The sequence below is a fragment of the Rhinolophus ferrumequinum genome, chromosome 5 (assembly GCF_004115265.2).
Source record: "Rhinolophus ferrumequinum isolate MPI-CBG mRhiFer1 chromosome 5, mRhiFer1_v1.p, whole genome shotgun sequence".
Classification (NCBI taxonomy): domain Eukaryota; kingdom Metazoa; phylum Chordata; class Mammalia; order Chiroptera; family Rhinolophidae; genus Rhinolophus; species Rhinolophus ferrumequinum.
Genome location: NC_046288.1, coordinates 43967687 through 43986240, shown reverse-complemented (window position 1 = coordinate 43986240; position 18554 = coordinate 43967687). Strand labels below are relative to the sequence as shown.

At 32.0% G+C, this 18554-nt stretch overlaps 1 protein-coding gene across 4 annotated transcripts in view; it reads right to left on the bottom strand.

Annotated features, from left to right (window-relative positions):
• CCSER1 (coiled-coil serine rich protein 1) overlaps positions 1-18554 on the bottom strand; it is a 1122560-nt gene that overhangs the window by 885024 nt on the left and 218982 nt on the right. For all 4 annotated transcript variants that reach the window (XR_004422964.1, XM_033105324.1, XM_033105323.1 and 1 more), the window contains one exon: positions 15867-15960. Coding sequence is in view for 3 of the 4 variants with exons in the window: in XM_033105324.1 (XP_032961215.1) it covers positions 15867-15960 (94 nt within the window). In the remaining variant the exon portion in view is untranslated. The remainder of the gene's footprint in view (positions 1-15866; positions 15961-18554) is intronic.

The window sequence follows — 18554 nt, the reverse complement described above, 5'->3', positions numbered from 1 at the left end:
CTTGCAATTGGAGTCTGAAATAGAAGGTGGTCTTCTGGCACTGAGGCACTGTGGAATCTGATTCTACCTCTAGATAAACAGTGTCACAACTGAGTTGAAATTTCAGACAGCCTACTGATGTCCAAGAATTGTTCGTTGATGTGGAGAAGCCTACACACACACACACACACACACACTCTCTCTCTCTCTCTCTCTCTCTCTCTCTCTCTCTCTCTCTCACTCATTTTGGTTCTAAACAAAAAAGCACAGAGCACGTCTATGGGAATAGGTATATACCTTTCTTTACTACAGTCTACGAGCATGTTTTAACTATTCCTTGAAAGTTATTTATAATACACAAAATAAAACACTGACAACAATAGCAAAATGGAGTGCAATTTAATTTGCTTTAGTTATACATAAATTCACTTCTATGTAAATGTTTCTAAAAGGTATTTACCCATAGAGGTTTTTTTTTTCTTTAATTACTTCATTACCACATTTCAAATGTATACTTTTTGTTATTAATTCTCAAATTCTTATGCGATAGGCAGTTTCCTGACAGCTTTGATATTAGAAGAAAAATTTCAATCATATTTAGTATTTGTCTAATTTTGAAAATACTAAGCTAAATAGCATCTACCATAGAATGAGCGGCATTCCTAGGCTGGCATCTGAGGCTACACTTATTACTAATAAATGACCAAATGTGTGAGAATGAATTCAAAGGCCTAAGGTAAGACTATCAAAATGTTTCTAAATAAACCCGGTAATCAATAGCATCTCCTATAGTTAAGTACATACAAGACATGTGTCATAAAGTACTTCTCCTGGAAGAATATATTCTTTGGCTGAAAGCTTGGTTCACCACTATCAATGAGCTTCATTTAAGACATCTTTTTGACATTCTGATTTTCATATAGTTTACTTAATTTTTTATTATATTAAAATAAATACATGTTTCTACATAATGCTGTTATTCATTAAATGTATCAAAGCATTTCCTGTTTTGTTGCTGCATAGAAAGATATGAGTCAAAGCAAGAAGATGATGCAGAAAGTGAAAAATAAAAAGAACAGATTCCACTGTGAAATTCTGCCTAATAAACAACACTACATTTTGCATAATAAGCTAAAGTTTTTGTATTCTTAGCAAATAGATGCATCTCCTGAGGAGTATTAAAACCATAAAGACAGAAAAGGAAAAATAAAAGAGTGATTAGCAAATCCATCCTCAACACTTGTTTGATTTAGGACCTATGGTCACCCTATCTGTAAACTGTGTCAGGCTAGACCATTTAGTACTAAAGGATCTGGCTAACATAACAAAACCACAAATATGCCTCTTACAGAAATGAGTTTCTGTTCCTGGTGGTTATAATAAAAGTGAGATTGAAAATGGGGCTGATTAACATTACATTCTAATCATTAAGAGTACAGTTTGCTTTATTCTAGAATAACAAAATCTCATCATGCCTCTAAGCTCAAAATTAGCACATATAAATATATATTAGTGAATATAATTAAAATCAAATTTAAAATACATTTGGAATCTCAGATCTACATCCGATCATATGTATATACGCTCAAAATCATAGAGTTGCTGAAGAAATACCCTTGTTTAAATTTTGTTTAAATTTCTTTCCACTGGGTGTTGGAGGATGTTTCATAAAAATAATGATTATAAGCTTAGGGCTATAACTGTTGGATAAAGTCAATCACAAAATTTTAAACTGTATCATAAAAGGGCCTTATGGTACATAATCTAGACTCAGTCACTTAACAAAGCTTTATCCTGTGTTTTAATTTATAACATTCATTAGTATTATTGAACTATATATTCAAAATGAATTTAAATCCTTCTATACTATATTCAATTTTTTGCAAATTAGATGATATTGTCATTTTTTCATGGATTTTAATTTCCTCATATATAAATGTAGTTAAATTATAACATATCTAAGTTCCCTTCCTTTTCTAAAACATGGCCTTTTTAAAAACTTTATTAATTTTTGTCCTAATTCTCCAGTGTTAAAGAAATAATCTTCGAAGAACTAAGAACTGAACTAAGAAGATTATCCGTGCAAGTTCCCACTAGGATAACAGATATGAATAAAGATTTTGTTACTAGACACACAAAATGGCCCTTAACATTTACAAACTGGCTAGTTAGAAAGACAACTGGCTTTAATAATTACTTACTTTTAAATGTTTGCACTTGAAGTTTATTTTTGTTTTTTGTAGACATGTAGCTTCTTACTGCATAAAAACATTTAAGAAGATTTTTAAAAAGAATAATCTAGAAATGATTTTAGACTATTTCATGGAGAAGATTGTTCAAAACAACTTGAAAGCAATTCTGCTAAAAATAGAAGTACAGAGTTATTTAGAAGAGTACACCACCAAGTTCCAATTCATAGAACTACAGTTTTTGGCTAATACTTTTTGATGATTCTTTACCGATATACATCAGCGAGTCATACATTTGAAAATAACAAGTTATCCTTTTATTCAAAAATGTATATATTTAGTATTTTATTTTATAGCAAAAGCCAGAAACAAAGCCCTATTTTGGTTTTGACTATTTAAAAACACATGAGACCAAAGAAAAATAATGACAGGATGAAAATTTTTATGTATGATCCCTAAGCAATCTTTGCTTTTGAAAGGTAGATCTAACTCTGTATTATTTTTCAGATACACTTAAATATTTATTTCTTTAAACTTTATATTAATTTCTGCTCATGGAGCGCCTCCACTCACAGCCTTTAATGCACTTTATTTAAACACAGCTCAAGTATAACTTCTCCTAAAGCCTATCCCTCCTACTGCAGCCCACAGAAATATATCTTTCCCTTGAATATAGTATGTTATATTTATTCAGCCCATATCATCATTTCTCAGTATTACATTTATTTTTTTTATGAGCACGTATTGACTCTTCAAATAGATCAGTGGTTTTCATACTTTGTTTTAATAATTGAATGCCGATAGCTGTAAAGATAGAAAAGAACATTTCACAATAAGAAAACAGCACTTGAAATGTCACATAGGTGAGAGAGAATGTGGTGCATTCAAGCCATTCTTCTAGCACCATTTATTCTCCACTACACCAAAGCACCTTGTGTCACACTTTCCTCTAGGAATTCAAATTTCCTGAACCATTTTTCCCAACACCTCATCCACATCCACTTATCCTACATGTAAAAGATTAAATGTCACTTCCTCAGGAAGTGTATATTCACTACCCAATTGCCATATCCTTCCACTGCACACTGCTCTTTTCTGTGTTAACAATATTTTAAAAATAGAATTTTCCATTAGCCCCTATGCTACATTTCCATGTTTGATGTCATAATTCTAGGGTGGGTAGCACATCTTAAATAAATATTTGCTGGAAGTCAATCTTAGTATGCAGAAAAAGTGGTGATGAGAAACTTAGGAACTTCTAATGAAATTGGAATTTATAATGATGGTAATGGGGAATACTGAAAAACATTTAAATATCTCAGTGACACAGATGAGGTTGATGTGTTAACACACCTTTGGGCAGTACAGAGAAAGGACTAGAGGAAGTCAAGTTTAGAGATAAAACAGGAAGCAAACATATATAAGGAGTGACTAGAATACTCTTCTAGCAGCGGTTATGGAAATCCAGTTGGGAGGAGCTTTGTTAAACCATTCTTGTGGGTGGAGTTTCTGCTTTTGACCTGTGAGCCAGCTGACAAGTGGGAGTAGCTTGTAGATCTGCATTGTGTGAATTAAAGAAGAAAAGAGCACAAAGGGCCCAGAATATGGTGAAGAATGTAGTTGCAGGAAAGAAACTGAGGAAAGTCAAGAAGACAGAGTAAAACAAAACTTGACTATTCTACATTCTCTCACACTTCCAATAATTTTTAACTGCTGTGCTCTTACTTGTATTTAAAGGATCACTCCCCATGACTACAAAATCTAAAATGAAGTCAACATTAATCATGAAAGTTTTTATTTGATTGAAAAATCTTGTGGGGTGGAGTGAGGGATGGAAAACTGAAGGAGATTCAGAGTTCTGCATCAAGTTTGGTACTAAGAGAAAGAACAAAAACAAAGATGGCACTAACGGGCCCTGGAGCCAGAGAAAGGGCCTCAAACTACCAACTGGAGCAGAATTAGAGAAAAAATGGTCTGACTATAGGCTGAAATAGATATTGTGGAGAGAATCGTATAGAATCAAGAATAGCTAAAAAGTAGAATCAGTTAAAGCTAGCGATACCTGGTTTCAAATTTTGTAGTCTGCACAATTTTGGTATTATTCAACAAGAGAGGAAATAATTAAGGCAAGAACAAATTAGAAGGCAGAAAGAATAATGTTAATCTTGAATCTATTAAATCTAAAGTTTATAACTGACATCAGATGAAATTGCTAGTCTGTACGTCCTGAGAGAGGCTTGAACTGGAGGTAGAGACTTTGGAATCAGTATTTCTGAGTGATGGTTGAAGTTGACTTCTTATGTTCTCAGAGTGATAAAAATTTGAATATGCTATAAAAATGTAATTTTTAGTAACAGAAATCTCTTCTCTCAAAGGTAATATATTTAATAGATAAGGATAATGAAGATCATAGTAGGTAGGGCTAGAAAAAAATCTGAACATACAAATGCATTGATAGGCACAAATCAATGAAATATACTATATATAATCCATGTATATAGGTATAGAAATATGAGTATTGTAGTTAGTACTCTACAGAAAATGATAAATATTTTACCTTTGAAAATAATAAGACGATGCAAAAAAGCAAACAAGATTCCATTAAGGGTGTCCAATCAGAATTGGAGGTTATTCTAGATTCTTTAAATGGAGGAAATCTGAAGTCATGCCATAGATACAATAATTAATATTTCACCCCTATGTGTTTCTCAGATTCCTATTTTTATCTAATATATTATCTATATATATAATACAGATTATATATATATTATATATGTATATAATATATATAATTTTGGATCTAAGACACTATTTATTGTAATACACATATTTTATGTACTTCTTTAAAAGAAAAACAAAATTGCTATCAATCTAGGAAACAATGCTAAAATATCTTCATTATAAACACATCAATATCAGATATTAAAATGTGAAATAATGTGATTCATTAATCATTGAAATGTATTAACTTCTTTTCCCATTTTCCTTAGAATATTCTCATCATTGTTTTCCCCAAATAATATGTATTTTAATAATTTTCTAATCTGAATGTTCTAATTGAGGAAGCCAGCCCAAGTTACTATTGATGCCAAGATGTCCAAGAAAAAGTCCAGATATTTCTGAGCATATGAGTGATATTTAATTAGCAGACAACACCTCATAGAAATAATAAAAGAGATTTTCAGGTCTCTTAATCACCTTCAAATACAGAAAAATGTACAGTGATTTAACCCATCACTCATATAATTTCCCTATGTATCCATCTTATCATTTTTAGGATGTTGAGAGCTTGGTGTACTTGACACAAAGTTTTAACATATTGTAGCCCAGGAGAGATTTCCTCTTCCTATGTAAACTGTTTTCAAATATCCTTTTGAGGCCTAGGCTGGAGAGGCTTTTGTCATCTTATCCAAAGGACCCTACCTAAAAGCAATTAAATCAGAAAATTAGGAAGTTTGGTTAAAAACCCCATATCTAGTTCTGTGGGCTCTTCAGAATGGGATTGGGGTCTATTCTCTCATTTAATTTGCACACTCAACTTCTGGAAGGGTGGACAACAAACCCTAATCAGAATCCTTCTTTTATTTGGTTGCAGCATTCAGACGTGTCATCTCCACAGTCTTCAATGATGTTACACAGCTGCTCTTGCATCAAATGATCCAGCCAAGAAAAGGTCATCCAGTAGAAGGAAGAGGAAAGTCTGACTTTTATGGATGATTAGACAATGATTTGACATGTGATTATGACACTTCAAAACTAATGAAAATCTGGATGATCATACCTCCAGTTAAAAAGTGTCTATGCTTCTGTCTCCCTCAATGAGAGATTGAGATCTAAAACCACCAATCCCCAAACAGGCAACTGTTGCCTTACAGTTGCCAAAAACGTTTGCCCACCCCCACCCCCCACCCCGCCCCCGCGCACTCTTCCCAGGATTTCACAAAGGAGTCCCTCAGCAAACTGAGACCCCATGGAATTATATCTATCCCTCCCCTTCAATGGATTCCTTGGAGATGTGCGTGTTTGTGAAGGCCAAGTACAAGCTGGAACACAATGGGAACTTTCGGAAAGACGGCCAGCAGGTTACTAACACACAGATCTTGAGATTAACAATCTTTTACCTCTTTAGAAGTTTACCAATAAAAACTATGTGTTGGCCCGATTCCGGGCCAGTCCTTGAGGCTGCAACCCTCGGCCCCGCTTGCACTCTATTCATGGCTACTGTTTTTTCTTAACCCTGCGCCGCCCTTCTCCCTCCCCACAACCATGGTCATGAGGGACGCGACAGGTAACTGACTATATGAACGTCATTTTATTATTTCATTGTCTTTACTAAAATCACTTAACTATTCCAAATAACTTTTATTGTTTATTATAGGATCCCCCCAAAGACACACCAATTCTTCAATAGAAAGCGTCAACAGAGAACTTATGCTCCAAAAATCATGAAACGCTTCACCTTAAAATACTCACCTCGCTGTTTCCACCATCCTAATCCCACCAATCCTATCAACTATTATACCACGATTTTCACCCAATCCCAGTCAAATCTCCATAATGAAGGACACATCTTAAACCAACTTTCAAATCTCAATAGATCCTAAATTGTTCTTCCTCTCCGAAGAATGACCAGAGTTCAGTGGAGGCGCCATTTCCCCCCTCACCTCAGTAGGGAACACACTGAGGAAGGTCTTATCAAAAGGCTGGGGGGTCAGAGTTTGATGCTAATATCAAGGCACCATGCAAATCTACTAATTATTCAGACAACTTATGGTCGTGTTTACTAAGATGCCTGGTTATAGAAAGGTGGTCCTCATAAGAATAAGAGACTCCCAATTCCACTATAGACTCTTGGAAATTTTGATTGAAAAGATGGCGAATCAGAATATAAATAAAAGGATTGCCTGAGGATTGCCTATAGGATTGCCTGATAAATAATACCATTTGAATCTTATAATTTAAGGAATAGAAATTTTGTAATTGCTTTTAGTGTATGTACAATTATAATTTAATTTGTTGAAATAGTGTGAAGTGTTCCTTATTATTTCTCTCTTTTCTGCCTCAGGCACTGTAGAACATTGTTTCATGTCAGTGATTATTTTTCTTGTTGATGAACAATTTTACATATATAAATTTTCTATTTCTTCAGAACAAAGACTAGCATTTGCTTTTTTAATTACTTGTTCATTTTGATAGTGACAGCTGATGTTGTCGGCATTATTCAAGCAATTGTGTGGAGATGCTACCACATAATTGTAAAAGGCCATGAAATTTTATATTGAGACACTTATTTTCTTTCTAATTGCTCCAGAAAAACCATACTGAATGAAAGAAATCTTTTCCTTTGACTGTATCCTCTAATGAACTTGAGTCATTAACTGCCCTTTTGCACAGCAAAAGAGAATTTGTAACGGTAGAAAGTGCTACAATAGCAGGTTACAATTAAATTCTATGACTTCATTAAAATTACTGTCATTTAACATTAAATTAGGTCAGAATGTGTAAACATTTTCAACAATAGTTGATTAGGTTTTGAAAACCATTCCACCTAAAAGCCTTCCTTCTAGCTAAGCAAAGCTCTTGAAGTATAGCAAGTCTGTCAGGCAAAATAGCCAGAGGCACTTGTAAATCCACAAATACAAATGACTTACTCTGTTGGCAAATATAACACAAAAAATGAAATAATTAATTGCAATTGTGCTTACTAAATGGAACTGGCCAATTTCTTATTAACAGGCTGTTTCTACTACAAAATAACGCCATGGCCTTGAACAACACCTCTAAAACAATGAATATTCATGAGGAGCAGAAGTAGACAGGGTCTATTTCATAATATCTAAAATTCTCTTCCAGTTAAGGCTTTTCTTCTGGCACTTAAGTACACCATTTAACACAGTGAATGGAAAATAATGTGCCCAGGTGAATGTCATATTTTGAACATGCTTGATATTTAAAAAATGGGAATTGAAAGCAATATCAAATTAATGAAGTAATCAATTGGTCAATTAATAAACTGGACAAGCAAAATCAATAAATAAACAAAAACCATTAAAATTTTGCAATATCTATCCTGGAAATAGACATTACCGATAATTGTATAGTGTTGCGTTTAAGTAATATCATGATCCCTATGCTCTATCAGTAGACCAAAAATAAATTATTGCTTTTTCAAGGATGACAATTGTAAACTTTTCACACAACTTTTATGTCTATTCAGTCATTTGCAAGATCTTGGGGGAAGGAATATGGAAAACAATATTTAAAATTATATAAAAATTATTTTTAAATTATTTAAAAATATATCCAAAGTTTTGCAACATGGAACCTTTATGAAATGATACTTTCTAGATAGCTCAAGTTTATAAAAAACTACAATTTTTTTTTTCTCTTAACAAACTAAAGAGTAAAAATAACATTTCAGAGAGCTATACTTCCAAAGTAAATTGTACGTCGGATAGTTTGCTATCTTATCGGAGTAGTCAGAATATAACACTGTTTTCTTGATGATTCAAGGCGATAATAATGCTTAAAATGCAATGGAGTCATATGTTGCAATACAATAATGCCTCATGGCCTGCTGATACAGAAGGAGATGTCTGTTCCTGCATTAAATGGACCCACACTGTTCTGCTTTATGACTTTGTCTACTTTTCTACGCTTTTGCGTCTGTCTTGCTTTTAGGCTAGCAGTCCTTATTTTTCACCACATTAAGCATGCCTGTTTGAAGCAACTCCTTTCTCCTCTTCTGGGATGTTACTGTGATTTTCAATGGCCTTGAAAAATACCTAACCAAATATATTAGAACTGTATGTAAAATTAGAAGTGGTAAGGCTAGAAAGATAGTGAAAAGAACCTGCCATTTAATGTTAAGATCTGGGTTAATATTAGCTGTGTGAACCTCAATACATTTTTTAACCAGAGAGTACTTGCTTCTTCCACTGTACTTGGAATATATTAACACCTATTTCAGAGTGTTATTGTGATAATTTGATGAGATAACATATTTGAAATCCCTTGTAAACTATAAAGCTGAATACAAATGTATGCTAGGATTACTATCATCATTATCAGTACAAGATTGCCATCTAATGGCGAGCAAGCAGGTAACACGTACCATTTGAAAGCAGAAATGAGAAAGCAAAAGCACCAGCTGATGAAAAACATGAAGTGACAACTAATGTCGCAATTGCATCTTTACTACAGTGTTACCCAAAGAGCGTATTACAATAGAACATTTTGCACCTTTATTATAACTGTTCTTTCTAGAAACTAAACATCATTGAGTGCTTTTTATAGTGAAAATAGGGGGTAGGCATCAATTCACAACAGTATAATTCAAACCGTAGTTCTGCCACTTTACTAGTTTGTAATCCTGGACTAACAACAGTGTTCGCCTGTACCTCCATCCCTTCATCCATGAAGCCAAAATGGTAATGCGTGTACTTTCTAAGAGTTGTTGTTAGGATTGAATGAGATAATCCAAAGTGCTTATAAATTATAGCTTAAAGACAAAGTAAAAACAGAAGCAACATAGTACCTACATTAGTTTTCGCACCACATAGATTCTTCCATAAGTAAATATAAGTTAATTTCAGCTTCTTGCATAAAGTCAAAAACAAACATATATAAGTGATGCCCATAATCAAAAAAGTTCATGGAAAGAAGAGCCAGTTTGAAACAAATTTTTCACTGTACCTATAATTTAAAAATTTTATAGGAATTACTTTTATTAGTCAAAAGAGTCATAAGGACTAAACACAGAGCCTTCAGAGTTAGAAAAACTTTGGGTCCAGCTAGAATATCTACTGCCTGTCATATTTTATCACTCAAAGCTTTCATTTTCTCAAACGTGAAAGACATTATTTAACTCATTGAATTGGCATATAAATTCAATAAGTGTTAATTTATTACTATTTTACTTAATGTGATAATTGTGTAAGTGTGGAAATATGTGATAGTCACAAAATTAATTGCATGTGTTATGGCATTCTATACTTAAAATTGGAGAAATACTATACTTGAAAATATGGTTGAGATGCTCTGTTACTAGAGACTGGAAAAATCACATTTTCTAAGACTGGATGCCTATTAATCTTCTGGCATTATATTTTATCACTATATTTATATTTATCAATATATTTTATCATATTGTAAAAAAGTAGTAGCAGCGGTAGTACTTACAAAATATTGCATGCCAGACATGAAACAGAGCATTCTCCTGGGCTTTTTGAACTTAATCCTCACAACAAACTTATGAGGTATATACTTTGATTGCTTCCGTTTTCAGATGAAGAGAGGGAAACTGAGAGAGATTAAATAATTTGTTCAAGTTCACATAGCCTGATAGTTGCCTAAGATTTGCCCAGAGTCCAGGTTTTTAGCTACTTCCAAATTAAGTGTCATATATTCTTAGCATTACACAATCAGATTGAAGCTACACACTTTTCTCTGACTTAAACATAACAAAGCTTGCAAAAAGTTATAATTTATTTTTATAATTTTTCCTGTGTGAATGTTGTTGTAATTTGTATGTTATCATTCATATTAGCAAAGCCACTAGGGTTTCATCTCTGTTCTGCTGTGCTATTATCCATTAAAAATTAATAATAAAAATTACCTTCTTAATTAATAGACACAGGAGGCGTTTCTAACTCACTGCAGAATATCATACCGCTTTCTCATCAAACTCAAAATAATTTAGCAATTACCTAATTATTTCCTTATTTATATCACCCCCCATTACTTCCTCATTTGCATGTGGACATATACCAAGAGATACTACCCTAAGTGTTTTATGTATAAAATAAATAAGAGAAACAATGGAAAATTTCTTCACTCAATCATCTCAATGACCGTTAGAATTTTTTATCAAAGAATGATAACTAAGTAAAATCTATTTTCAATTAACTCATCTGCAAATTAGAAAGATCAAATTTAATACAAAGTAAAACCTTAGCTTTATCTCTGAATATTAAAAAATTTGGGCTAATACATTTTAAAATATTTAACATAGGAATTTATTCTTTCTTTGAGAAATTGTTATTTTAAATATGTTGTAGTATTTTGGACATACTGTGTTTCCCCGAAAATAAGACCTAACCAGACAATCAGCTCTAATGCGTCTTTTGGAGAAAAAAATTAATATAAGACCCAGTTTTATTTTACTATAATATAATATAAGACCGGGTCTTAAGCTAATTTTTGCTCCAAAAGATGCATTACAGCTTATTCTCTGGCTAGGTCTTATTTTGAGGGAAACAGAGTATGAGTAATACCCGGAAAAAAAAAATGTTTTTGTGCATTTCAATGCATCGGTTTTAACACAAAGAAATGTACCACCTGTTATAAGCAAAGTGACTTAATTAATTTCAGAATAATAGGTACTAACAAAACATCACTTAAAATGTCACACAGAATTTAGATAATAAAAATTCAAATCAGAAAGCATATTTTAAAATAATATATAATAATGATGAATCATTAAGAAATTGAGCACTATGGAAAAAAACAATGATATGACAAACTCTTTGACAAGGAATTAAAACTAAGATTTCAAGAGAAGTAACCGATTTGTAGTGGGCGCCTATTTTATTCTAGACAACTTTACATATAAATAGTCACCCATTTAGGTAGCATGATATTTTAAGATAGATACCATTATCATTTTACCAATTAGGAAAGTAGGCTCTGAAAGACTGAATCACTTGCCCAAGGCCACTGTAGCAAAACTGGAATTCTAACTTGGATGCAATTGTCACCAATGTGGCTGTTCTCTTTTGATATTAATTTGCAGTTTCTTTAATCTGAATGGGTCTTTAAAATACGATTTCTTCTTGAGAGTTCTTGTGAGGATTAATTTGAGATACTGAGAAAGAGAGCATGGCTTATTATAGGTATTCAGTTTTCCTTTCCTTTCAACTTAGATTTCCAGCTACTAATTACTAAAACATATACACAACCCACTCCTAGTGTTAACAGAGGAGCCAAGGAAAGAATTAGAGAAATAGTATTTTAATTAATATGTTCCAAACAGGAAATACCAAAATGTGTTTTAGCCTTCTTTCCTTTTAACTTTAACTCATTTAATTAATTACGATGCTTAACTGCCAAATTAGCCAGGTACATGATTCCCATTAGCTTCTACCACTGTGAAGGTAATACAACTAGCAGGCTAAATAAAAATGTTACCTGGTTCTAGTTTATTTCAGAAAATAGTTAAAGATTAAATGCTCCAAAACCAAAACTTAAGTTCTTACTCTTATCTCTTTATCGAACAGTACGCACTGTTTTATATTTAACTGGTTGTTGATAACATCTATTTGTAGAAAAGTTATCTTATTCAGTTACATTAGGGGTACGTTTTGCAGAGTTCATGATGGAGGATCCATCAGGAAGTAACAATGTTGAACATGAGATATTTTATTAAGCTTTAACCTAATTACCTTATGTCTGAGAAAAATGCTTGACAACATTTACTTTAATTATTCTCAACATTAAAATTATCCGAGGAATATGAACTACAGACAAGGAACTGGATTTAATTTTTGTATTAAGCAAAATTCTCATAAAGCTCCTAGCTTTTGCTACACTGCTGTGTCACCACTATACTACCTCTACTGAACATCATGCCACCAGCTTGTACTGTGAGGAGTTGCTGAGGAAACTGCTCTTGATATAAGTAATTTATATCGTATTAAGACATGTGAGCTAAATATCTTTCAGTTCTTAGTAAGAAGAATTTCATTATTTTAAAAATGAATTGATTGGTTGACTGAATGACTGATGGCATATTTTTTAAATCATGCAACTGGTTGTGTTTCTTTCTTCACATATCACTAGTAGAGCACCCCAAGTAACATTTTCCACTCATTGTGATAATATCAGTATACATTTTGTGTGAGTCACGCACCTGTGACTTCATCTTATTTTTCATATCCTTCTTTTATTATTACCCTATTTGCATTGAATGAATATTATTTTGCAAGCAAGAGGATAAATAAGTCTTTCCATTTTCAAGTCATTCTTTGCTCTTCATCATTGTTGCCTGCCAAACATAACTGAGATTACTACACTACCTATAATTCTTTTAAATTATTACTTGGTTTTATTTTTTATTGTGAAAATCTTTACAAATGCACAAAATAGAGAAAATTTTATAACTAATGAATAAACCTTTGACCCCAAGCACCATTTCCCTTCTTTGATAATTTTCAACAAATTTCCAACTTCATTTTTCTATTCTTGTCTCTACATTTGTAGGTAAAATAAAGATCAGATGCCACGTGTCTATTTAAAGAATTTTCCTTAGAAAAGAGTCCACACTCAACAAAATAATAATAATTCTGACATAATTCAGCTAGTTCTCAAATTTCTCTGATTAACTCATGAATATCTTTCTATAGTGATTTTATTTTGTTCAATAGATATGCCAATAAAGATGTCACATTCCATTTCTTTTTTTTTATTTTATTTTTTTTTTCCAGTTATAATAGGATATTTATTCAAACTGTGATTGAGAAAATAGAAGATAACAGTTATCTACTGTTATCGGTTGTCTCCAATTCTTTTACAATAGATGTGTAGTCTTTTTTTTTTTTTAATTTATTTTTAATTTATTGGGGTGACAATTGTTAGTAAAATTACATAGATTTCAGGTGTGCAATTCTCTTTCACATCATCCATAAATCACACTGTGTGTTCACCACCCAGAGTCAGCTCCCCTTCCATCACCATACATTTGATCCCCCTCACCCTCATCCCCCACCCCCCAACCCCTTTACCTTCTGGTAACCACCAAATTACATTCCATTTCTTACTTTTAATCTACAACACACATCACCTTTTTATCATGCCATTTCTTTGTGGAAGAAACCTGACCATTTATCCTATAGAATTCTCCACATCTTGTATTCGGTTGCTGTCTATCTCATCAGGCCATTTAACATTCCTTCTCCCCTTAAGCCAATATTTCCTGTGAAATCATAGTTAAATCAAGGGACTCAAATAGATTTAAGTACTTGTGAGCAGAAGTGCTGGTGCTATATACTTCCTTAGGCATTGCATTAAGAGGGACAAAATGTCTAGTTGTTATACTTTTAGTGATGTTAAGATAAGTGTGTTTAGGTATTACCTACAAGTCTAACCCATCACAGCAAAATTCTGCATCAACAATATTTCCTTAAAATCTTGCTGTAGCACATATACACCTTTATTATTCCTCTTAATAACTTAGTATATTATACAAAAACTTAGTATAATAACTTAGTATAATATACAATGCTTAATATAGCATTGTATATTCAACAAGTATCCTATTTAAATACATTTAAGGTATTTCCAATATTTTGTTATTACAAATATTTTTCTATTAGTAATTATTTGAATACAATATTTTGTATATTTCGAATCTATTAGGAATAGATTTCTAAAAGCTGGATAGTTGGGTCTAAAAGTAAATAAATGGATTTATAGATTTGCTAGATATTGACAAATTTCCCACCAAAAGGGTGTGCATTCTCACCACGTGTAACTATTTTATGATAAATACACATGAATAACAAAATTGCATAAGGTATCTGCATAAAAGTGAGAAAAATCTATATTTTGAAAAGAATATCAACTCAACTGTAGGACGAACGTCTCAAGAAATGGTTATTCTAAGTTTGTATTCAAATAAAAGAACTTCAAGTAGTTTCTTATTAAACTAAAATAAAGTGTAAAAAATATAAACATTGTTATTGCTTCTTTTGACAATTGTTAATATGACATTATCTATAATATAAAAATATTGCATGAACAAAAATTCAGCATAAAATATTAGAGCCTGAAATCACTTTAGAGATTATATCTAATTTCTAGTAGTTAAAAATATGGACACTAAAATCCAGGAGGTTGATTTTCTCAAATGTATTCAGTAGGATCCAAGATTTTTTAAGGTCCAATTTAATTTTATTTCTACTTTATTTAAAAATGACTGTATTAAAGGTATTATTAGTAATAAAAAGCAAAATGAGTAAAAGCTTGCCTCTGTAGCCAATTATCTAAATTTGAATGAACAATTAATCCCTGTAACCTACTTTAAATGGAGTAATTTTGGTATTTGGAGATATGACTTTGTATGCTTTAATATAAAGTATTACAAATATAATAGGATCCATTCTTAATTTATACAAAAATTTATATCATACTATAACTGTATGTGTATGTATGTGTTTATGAGTATGTGTTTGTGGTGGCTGTTGGTAATTATTAATTTTGAAGTCAAGTTTATTGCATCAACATTAACCATGCAGTTATTATTGACGTGACTAAGTTTTCAAAAAGTAATTTCAAAAAGATCTACAAACTCAACATTTGGTTGTATAAAATGATGAAAACTGGGATTATAATTGTTGTTTTCTTCAAAAAAAATAACCGTTTTATTAAGTGTTTAATTAGAAAGTCCTTTTTTTGAAACAACTTTTGTTTTATAGGGTTTTGTATTTTATTTTATATTTATCTTCCATCTGGATTTATATTTCCATAATAGATTTTAAGATAACCAGAATCATGTGTTCATGATACCTAGCAAATGTCTTGCACATATACAAACTGGAGCTGAAAAGACGAAAGGCAGCCTAAACAATATTTAGCTCATCAATGAAATATAAATAACTAGGATCAGTGTTGTAAGATATTGCACATCTATTCAACACTTACCAGAAGGATGAAGACTCTGTTCTTCTAAAATTTCTAGATCAAGCATTAGATCATCTTCATCCAATTCACAAGATCCCAAATTATTCAAAACATCCTGATGAAAAAGCAAAATCAATAATTAGAGGCACAAATACTGAAAAACTGAGGAAATATTCACATGTAGATGCCACGAAGCAAAAAAGAACTCATATTAGAAGTGAAAAAATTTAACTGATACAGGAAAATATTTGACTATCTTTAAATTATCAGCCCAATACAAATTTTCAAGAATTATTATCAAAATATTAGCTTTTCCATTTATTGGTATGCTAGCTTTTTTTAAGGACATGTATAATTAAACAGAGATACATATGAACAAGTAAGAAAGATTAAAATACAATAAAGCATTTTAATCAAAACTTTTTTCATGATCATGAAATAAGATTTTGCTCTTTAAAAATGCACAAAGAGGATGTAAAAGCTTCCCAAATGCATAGAAGTCTGTGAACTGAAATTTTAGATGATTTTTCTAATATTTATCTTTCATATTTGTGTAACATTCTTCTGACACATTTAATAAATTGTTTCTCAAACAAATTTTGTACATAGTAGCAACTGTGAGACATTAACTTAGACCATATTTGGAATTGGGTATCCAGTTATCATTTCCCAATCATTTATGTTAGACTAGAAGGAATGAAAGGAGGAAATAAATACCTATTAGATTAACTGATTATTGATAATGTGAAGACACGGCAAAATGACAGTCATCTGCAAACCAAGGAGAGAGGTATCGGGAGAAGACAAACTGCCTACACTTTGATCTGGTACTTTTAGCCTCCATAACTGTAGGAAAATACATTTCTGTTTGTTAAATCACCCAGTCTGTACTGTTTTCTTAAGGAAGCTCCAGAAAATTAATACAACCAACATTTAGAAAGAAATTAATGTTGAACAAAGAAAGAAAGGAAAGAAATGAGTGCTTGGCATATGACTGTCAAAAGTAAGATGGTCATACTTTTTGCTGTTATGTCAAGTAAGAACATCTTCCTCATGGTAAGCTTCTATGGTTTGTACAGTATTTTCCCCTTTTATTTGGAACCACCCTACTGAATCCAGATACAGAAAAAGGTACCAGGTTATTACATGAGCCAAACCCCCTGTTTGGATGGGGTTTATTTGTGGATGGTTCAAGATGGGCATCTTAACCAAACTTGCTGGTCAGAGAGTAGTTTTATAGAAATGATAAAAGTTTGTGTTTGTGGGTGTGTGATAGATATCACAGCAAAATGCTGTTGCATCAGGGAGCTTGGAATTCATTGTATGGTTAAGACCATTCTAAGTCTACTTGAAAAATGAAAAATGTCATAGTAGTAGGTCATCTGTTTCCTGGTTCCAGGAGGTCCTGAGGTCCAGAGGATACATGACCTTTTCAAGACTGGACTATTCAACCCTCTTTTTGATTTTGTAGTTAATACATCCACCCACAGTTTGAAAAACAAAGTTAATTTTTTTTAATAAGGAAATAAAATAGTTATTGAACCTGCCACTGTTCTTCGAACATTTAATTTAAGATACACCAACAAAATGAACAACTTAAATTTGGGAAACTCACTACATTGTTATAATTTAATTCTCATTTAGCAGGTGACTCTTGACATTTGGATTATTAGCAGGGGTCCCTTTACTACTAGTCTAAATGAACTTTTTTTAAATCTACTCATTCTAAATCACGTGTTGATATCTTGCTTATTAAGAACTTTCTTGCTAGTGTAGTGGAGAGTATTTGAAACCGGTGAAACCTCATAATAAAAGGAAAATAGATGAAGCAACACAATGTTACAGGAAAAACAAAATCACTGTGACCTCATAAACCTAAAAAGAAATATCTTTTCCAGATCTCTCCTTAAAAAAGACCAATAGCAGCAACAATATTTTTGCCCTCAGCCAGCACTTACGGACAATTCAAACACTTGTTGTCCAATATCCACCAACACAAAAGAACCAGGAGTCCTCAGTTAATGGGGGGAAAAAAAGAAAGAAAGAAAAAGCACAGAATATTTCTAGAATATCCTGTTGTTGCCAAAAAAAACAAAGTTTGTCTAAAATAAAAAGTCAGAGGCAGTTTTGAAAGGCTAAGAAAAGTAACCCTAAATGGCTTCTCCTTGGCTAATTTCTGACATAACAATCATCAAAAAAATGAAAAATAAAAACTAAATCATTATGACTAAATGAAACAATTTGAGTCTGTTAAAGGCTAACAGTGTATAATATTCAAACAGAGAAGTTAGTATGAAGGATATAAAGAAGCACTAATGATATACACACAAAAACTACAAACAAGATAGAATCTTTTTTTAACTTTTATTGTTTTTGTTAGTTATAATAATATATGGATAAAATACAGTTGTTCTGTGTCAGGAATAGAAAGGACTTACCAGCACTAACAGTCACACATAATAACCAAGTAGAAAAGGAGTCCAGGATTTAATTAACACTAATGATCATGCCCAGTTTATAAGGTGGTACAACTGTGTGTTTCAGACATTTGATAAATTAGTGGACTATCTAGAAGTGGTAACTAAGCAGAAATAGTCTCTCATCTCCTGGTAGATAAAAACCTAATAGCTCTCCATAATAAAGATATAATAATGAAACTCATTTTTTTACTAACGTTAATATACCAGGCATATATATTATACTAACAGG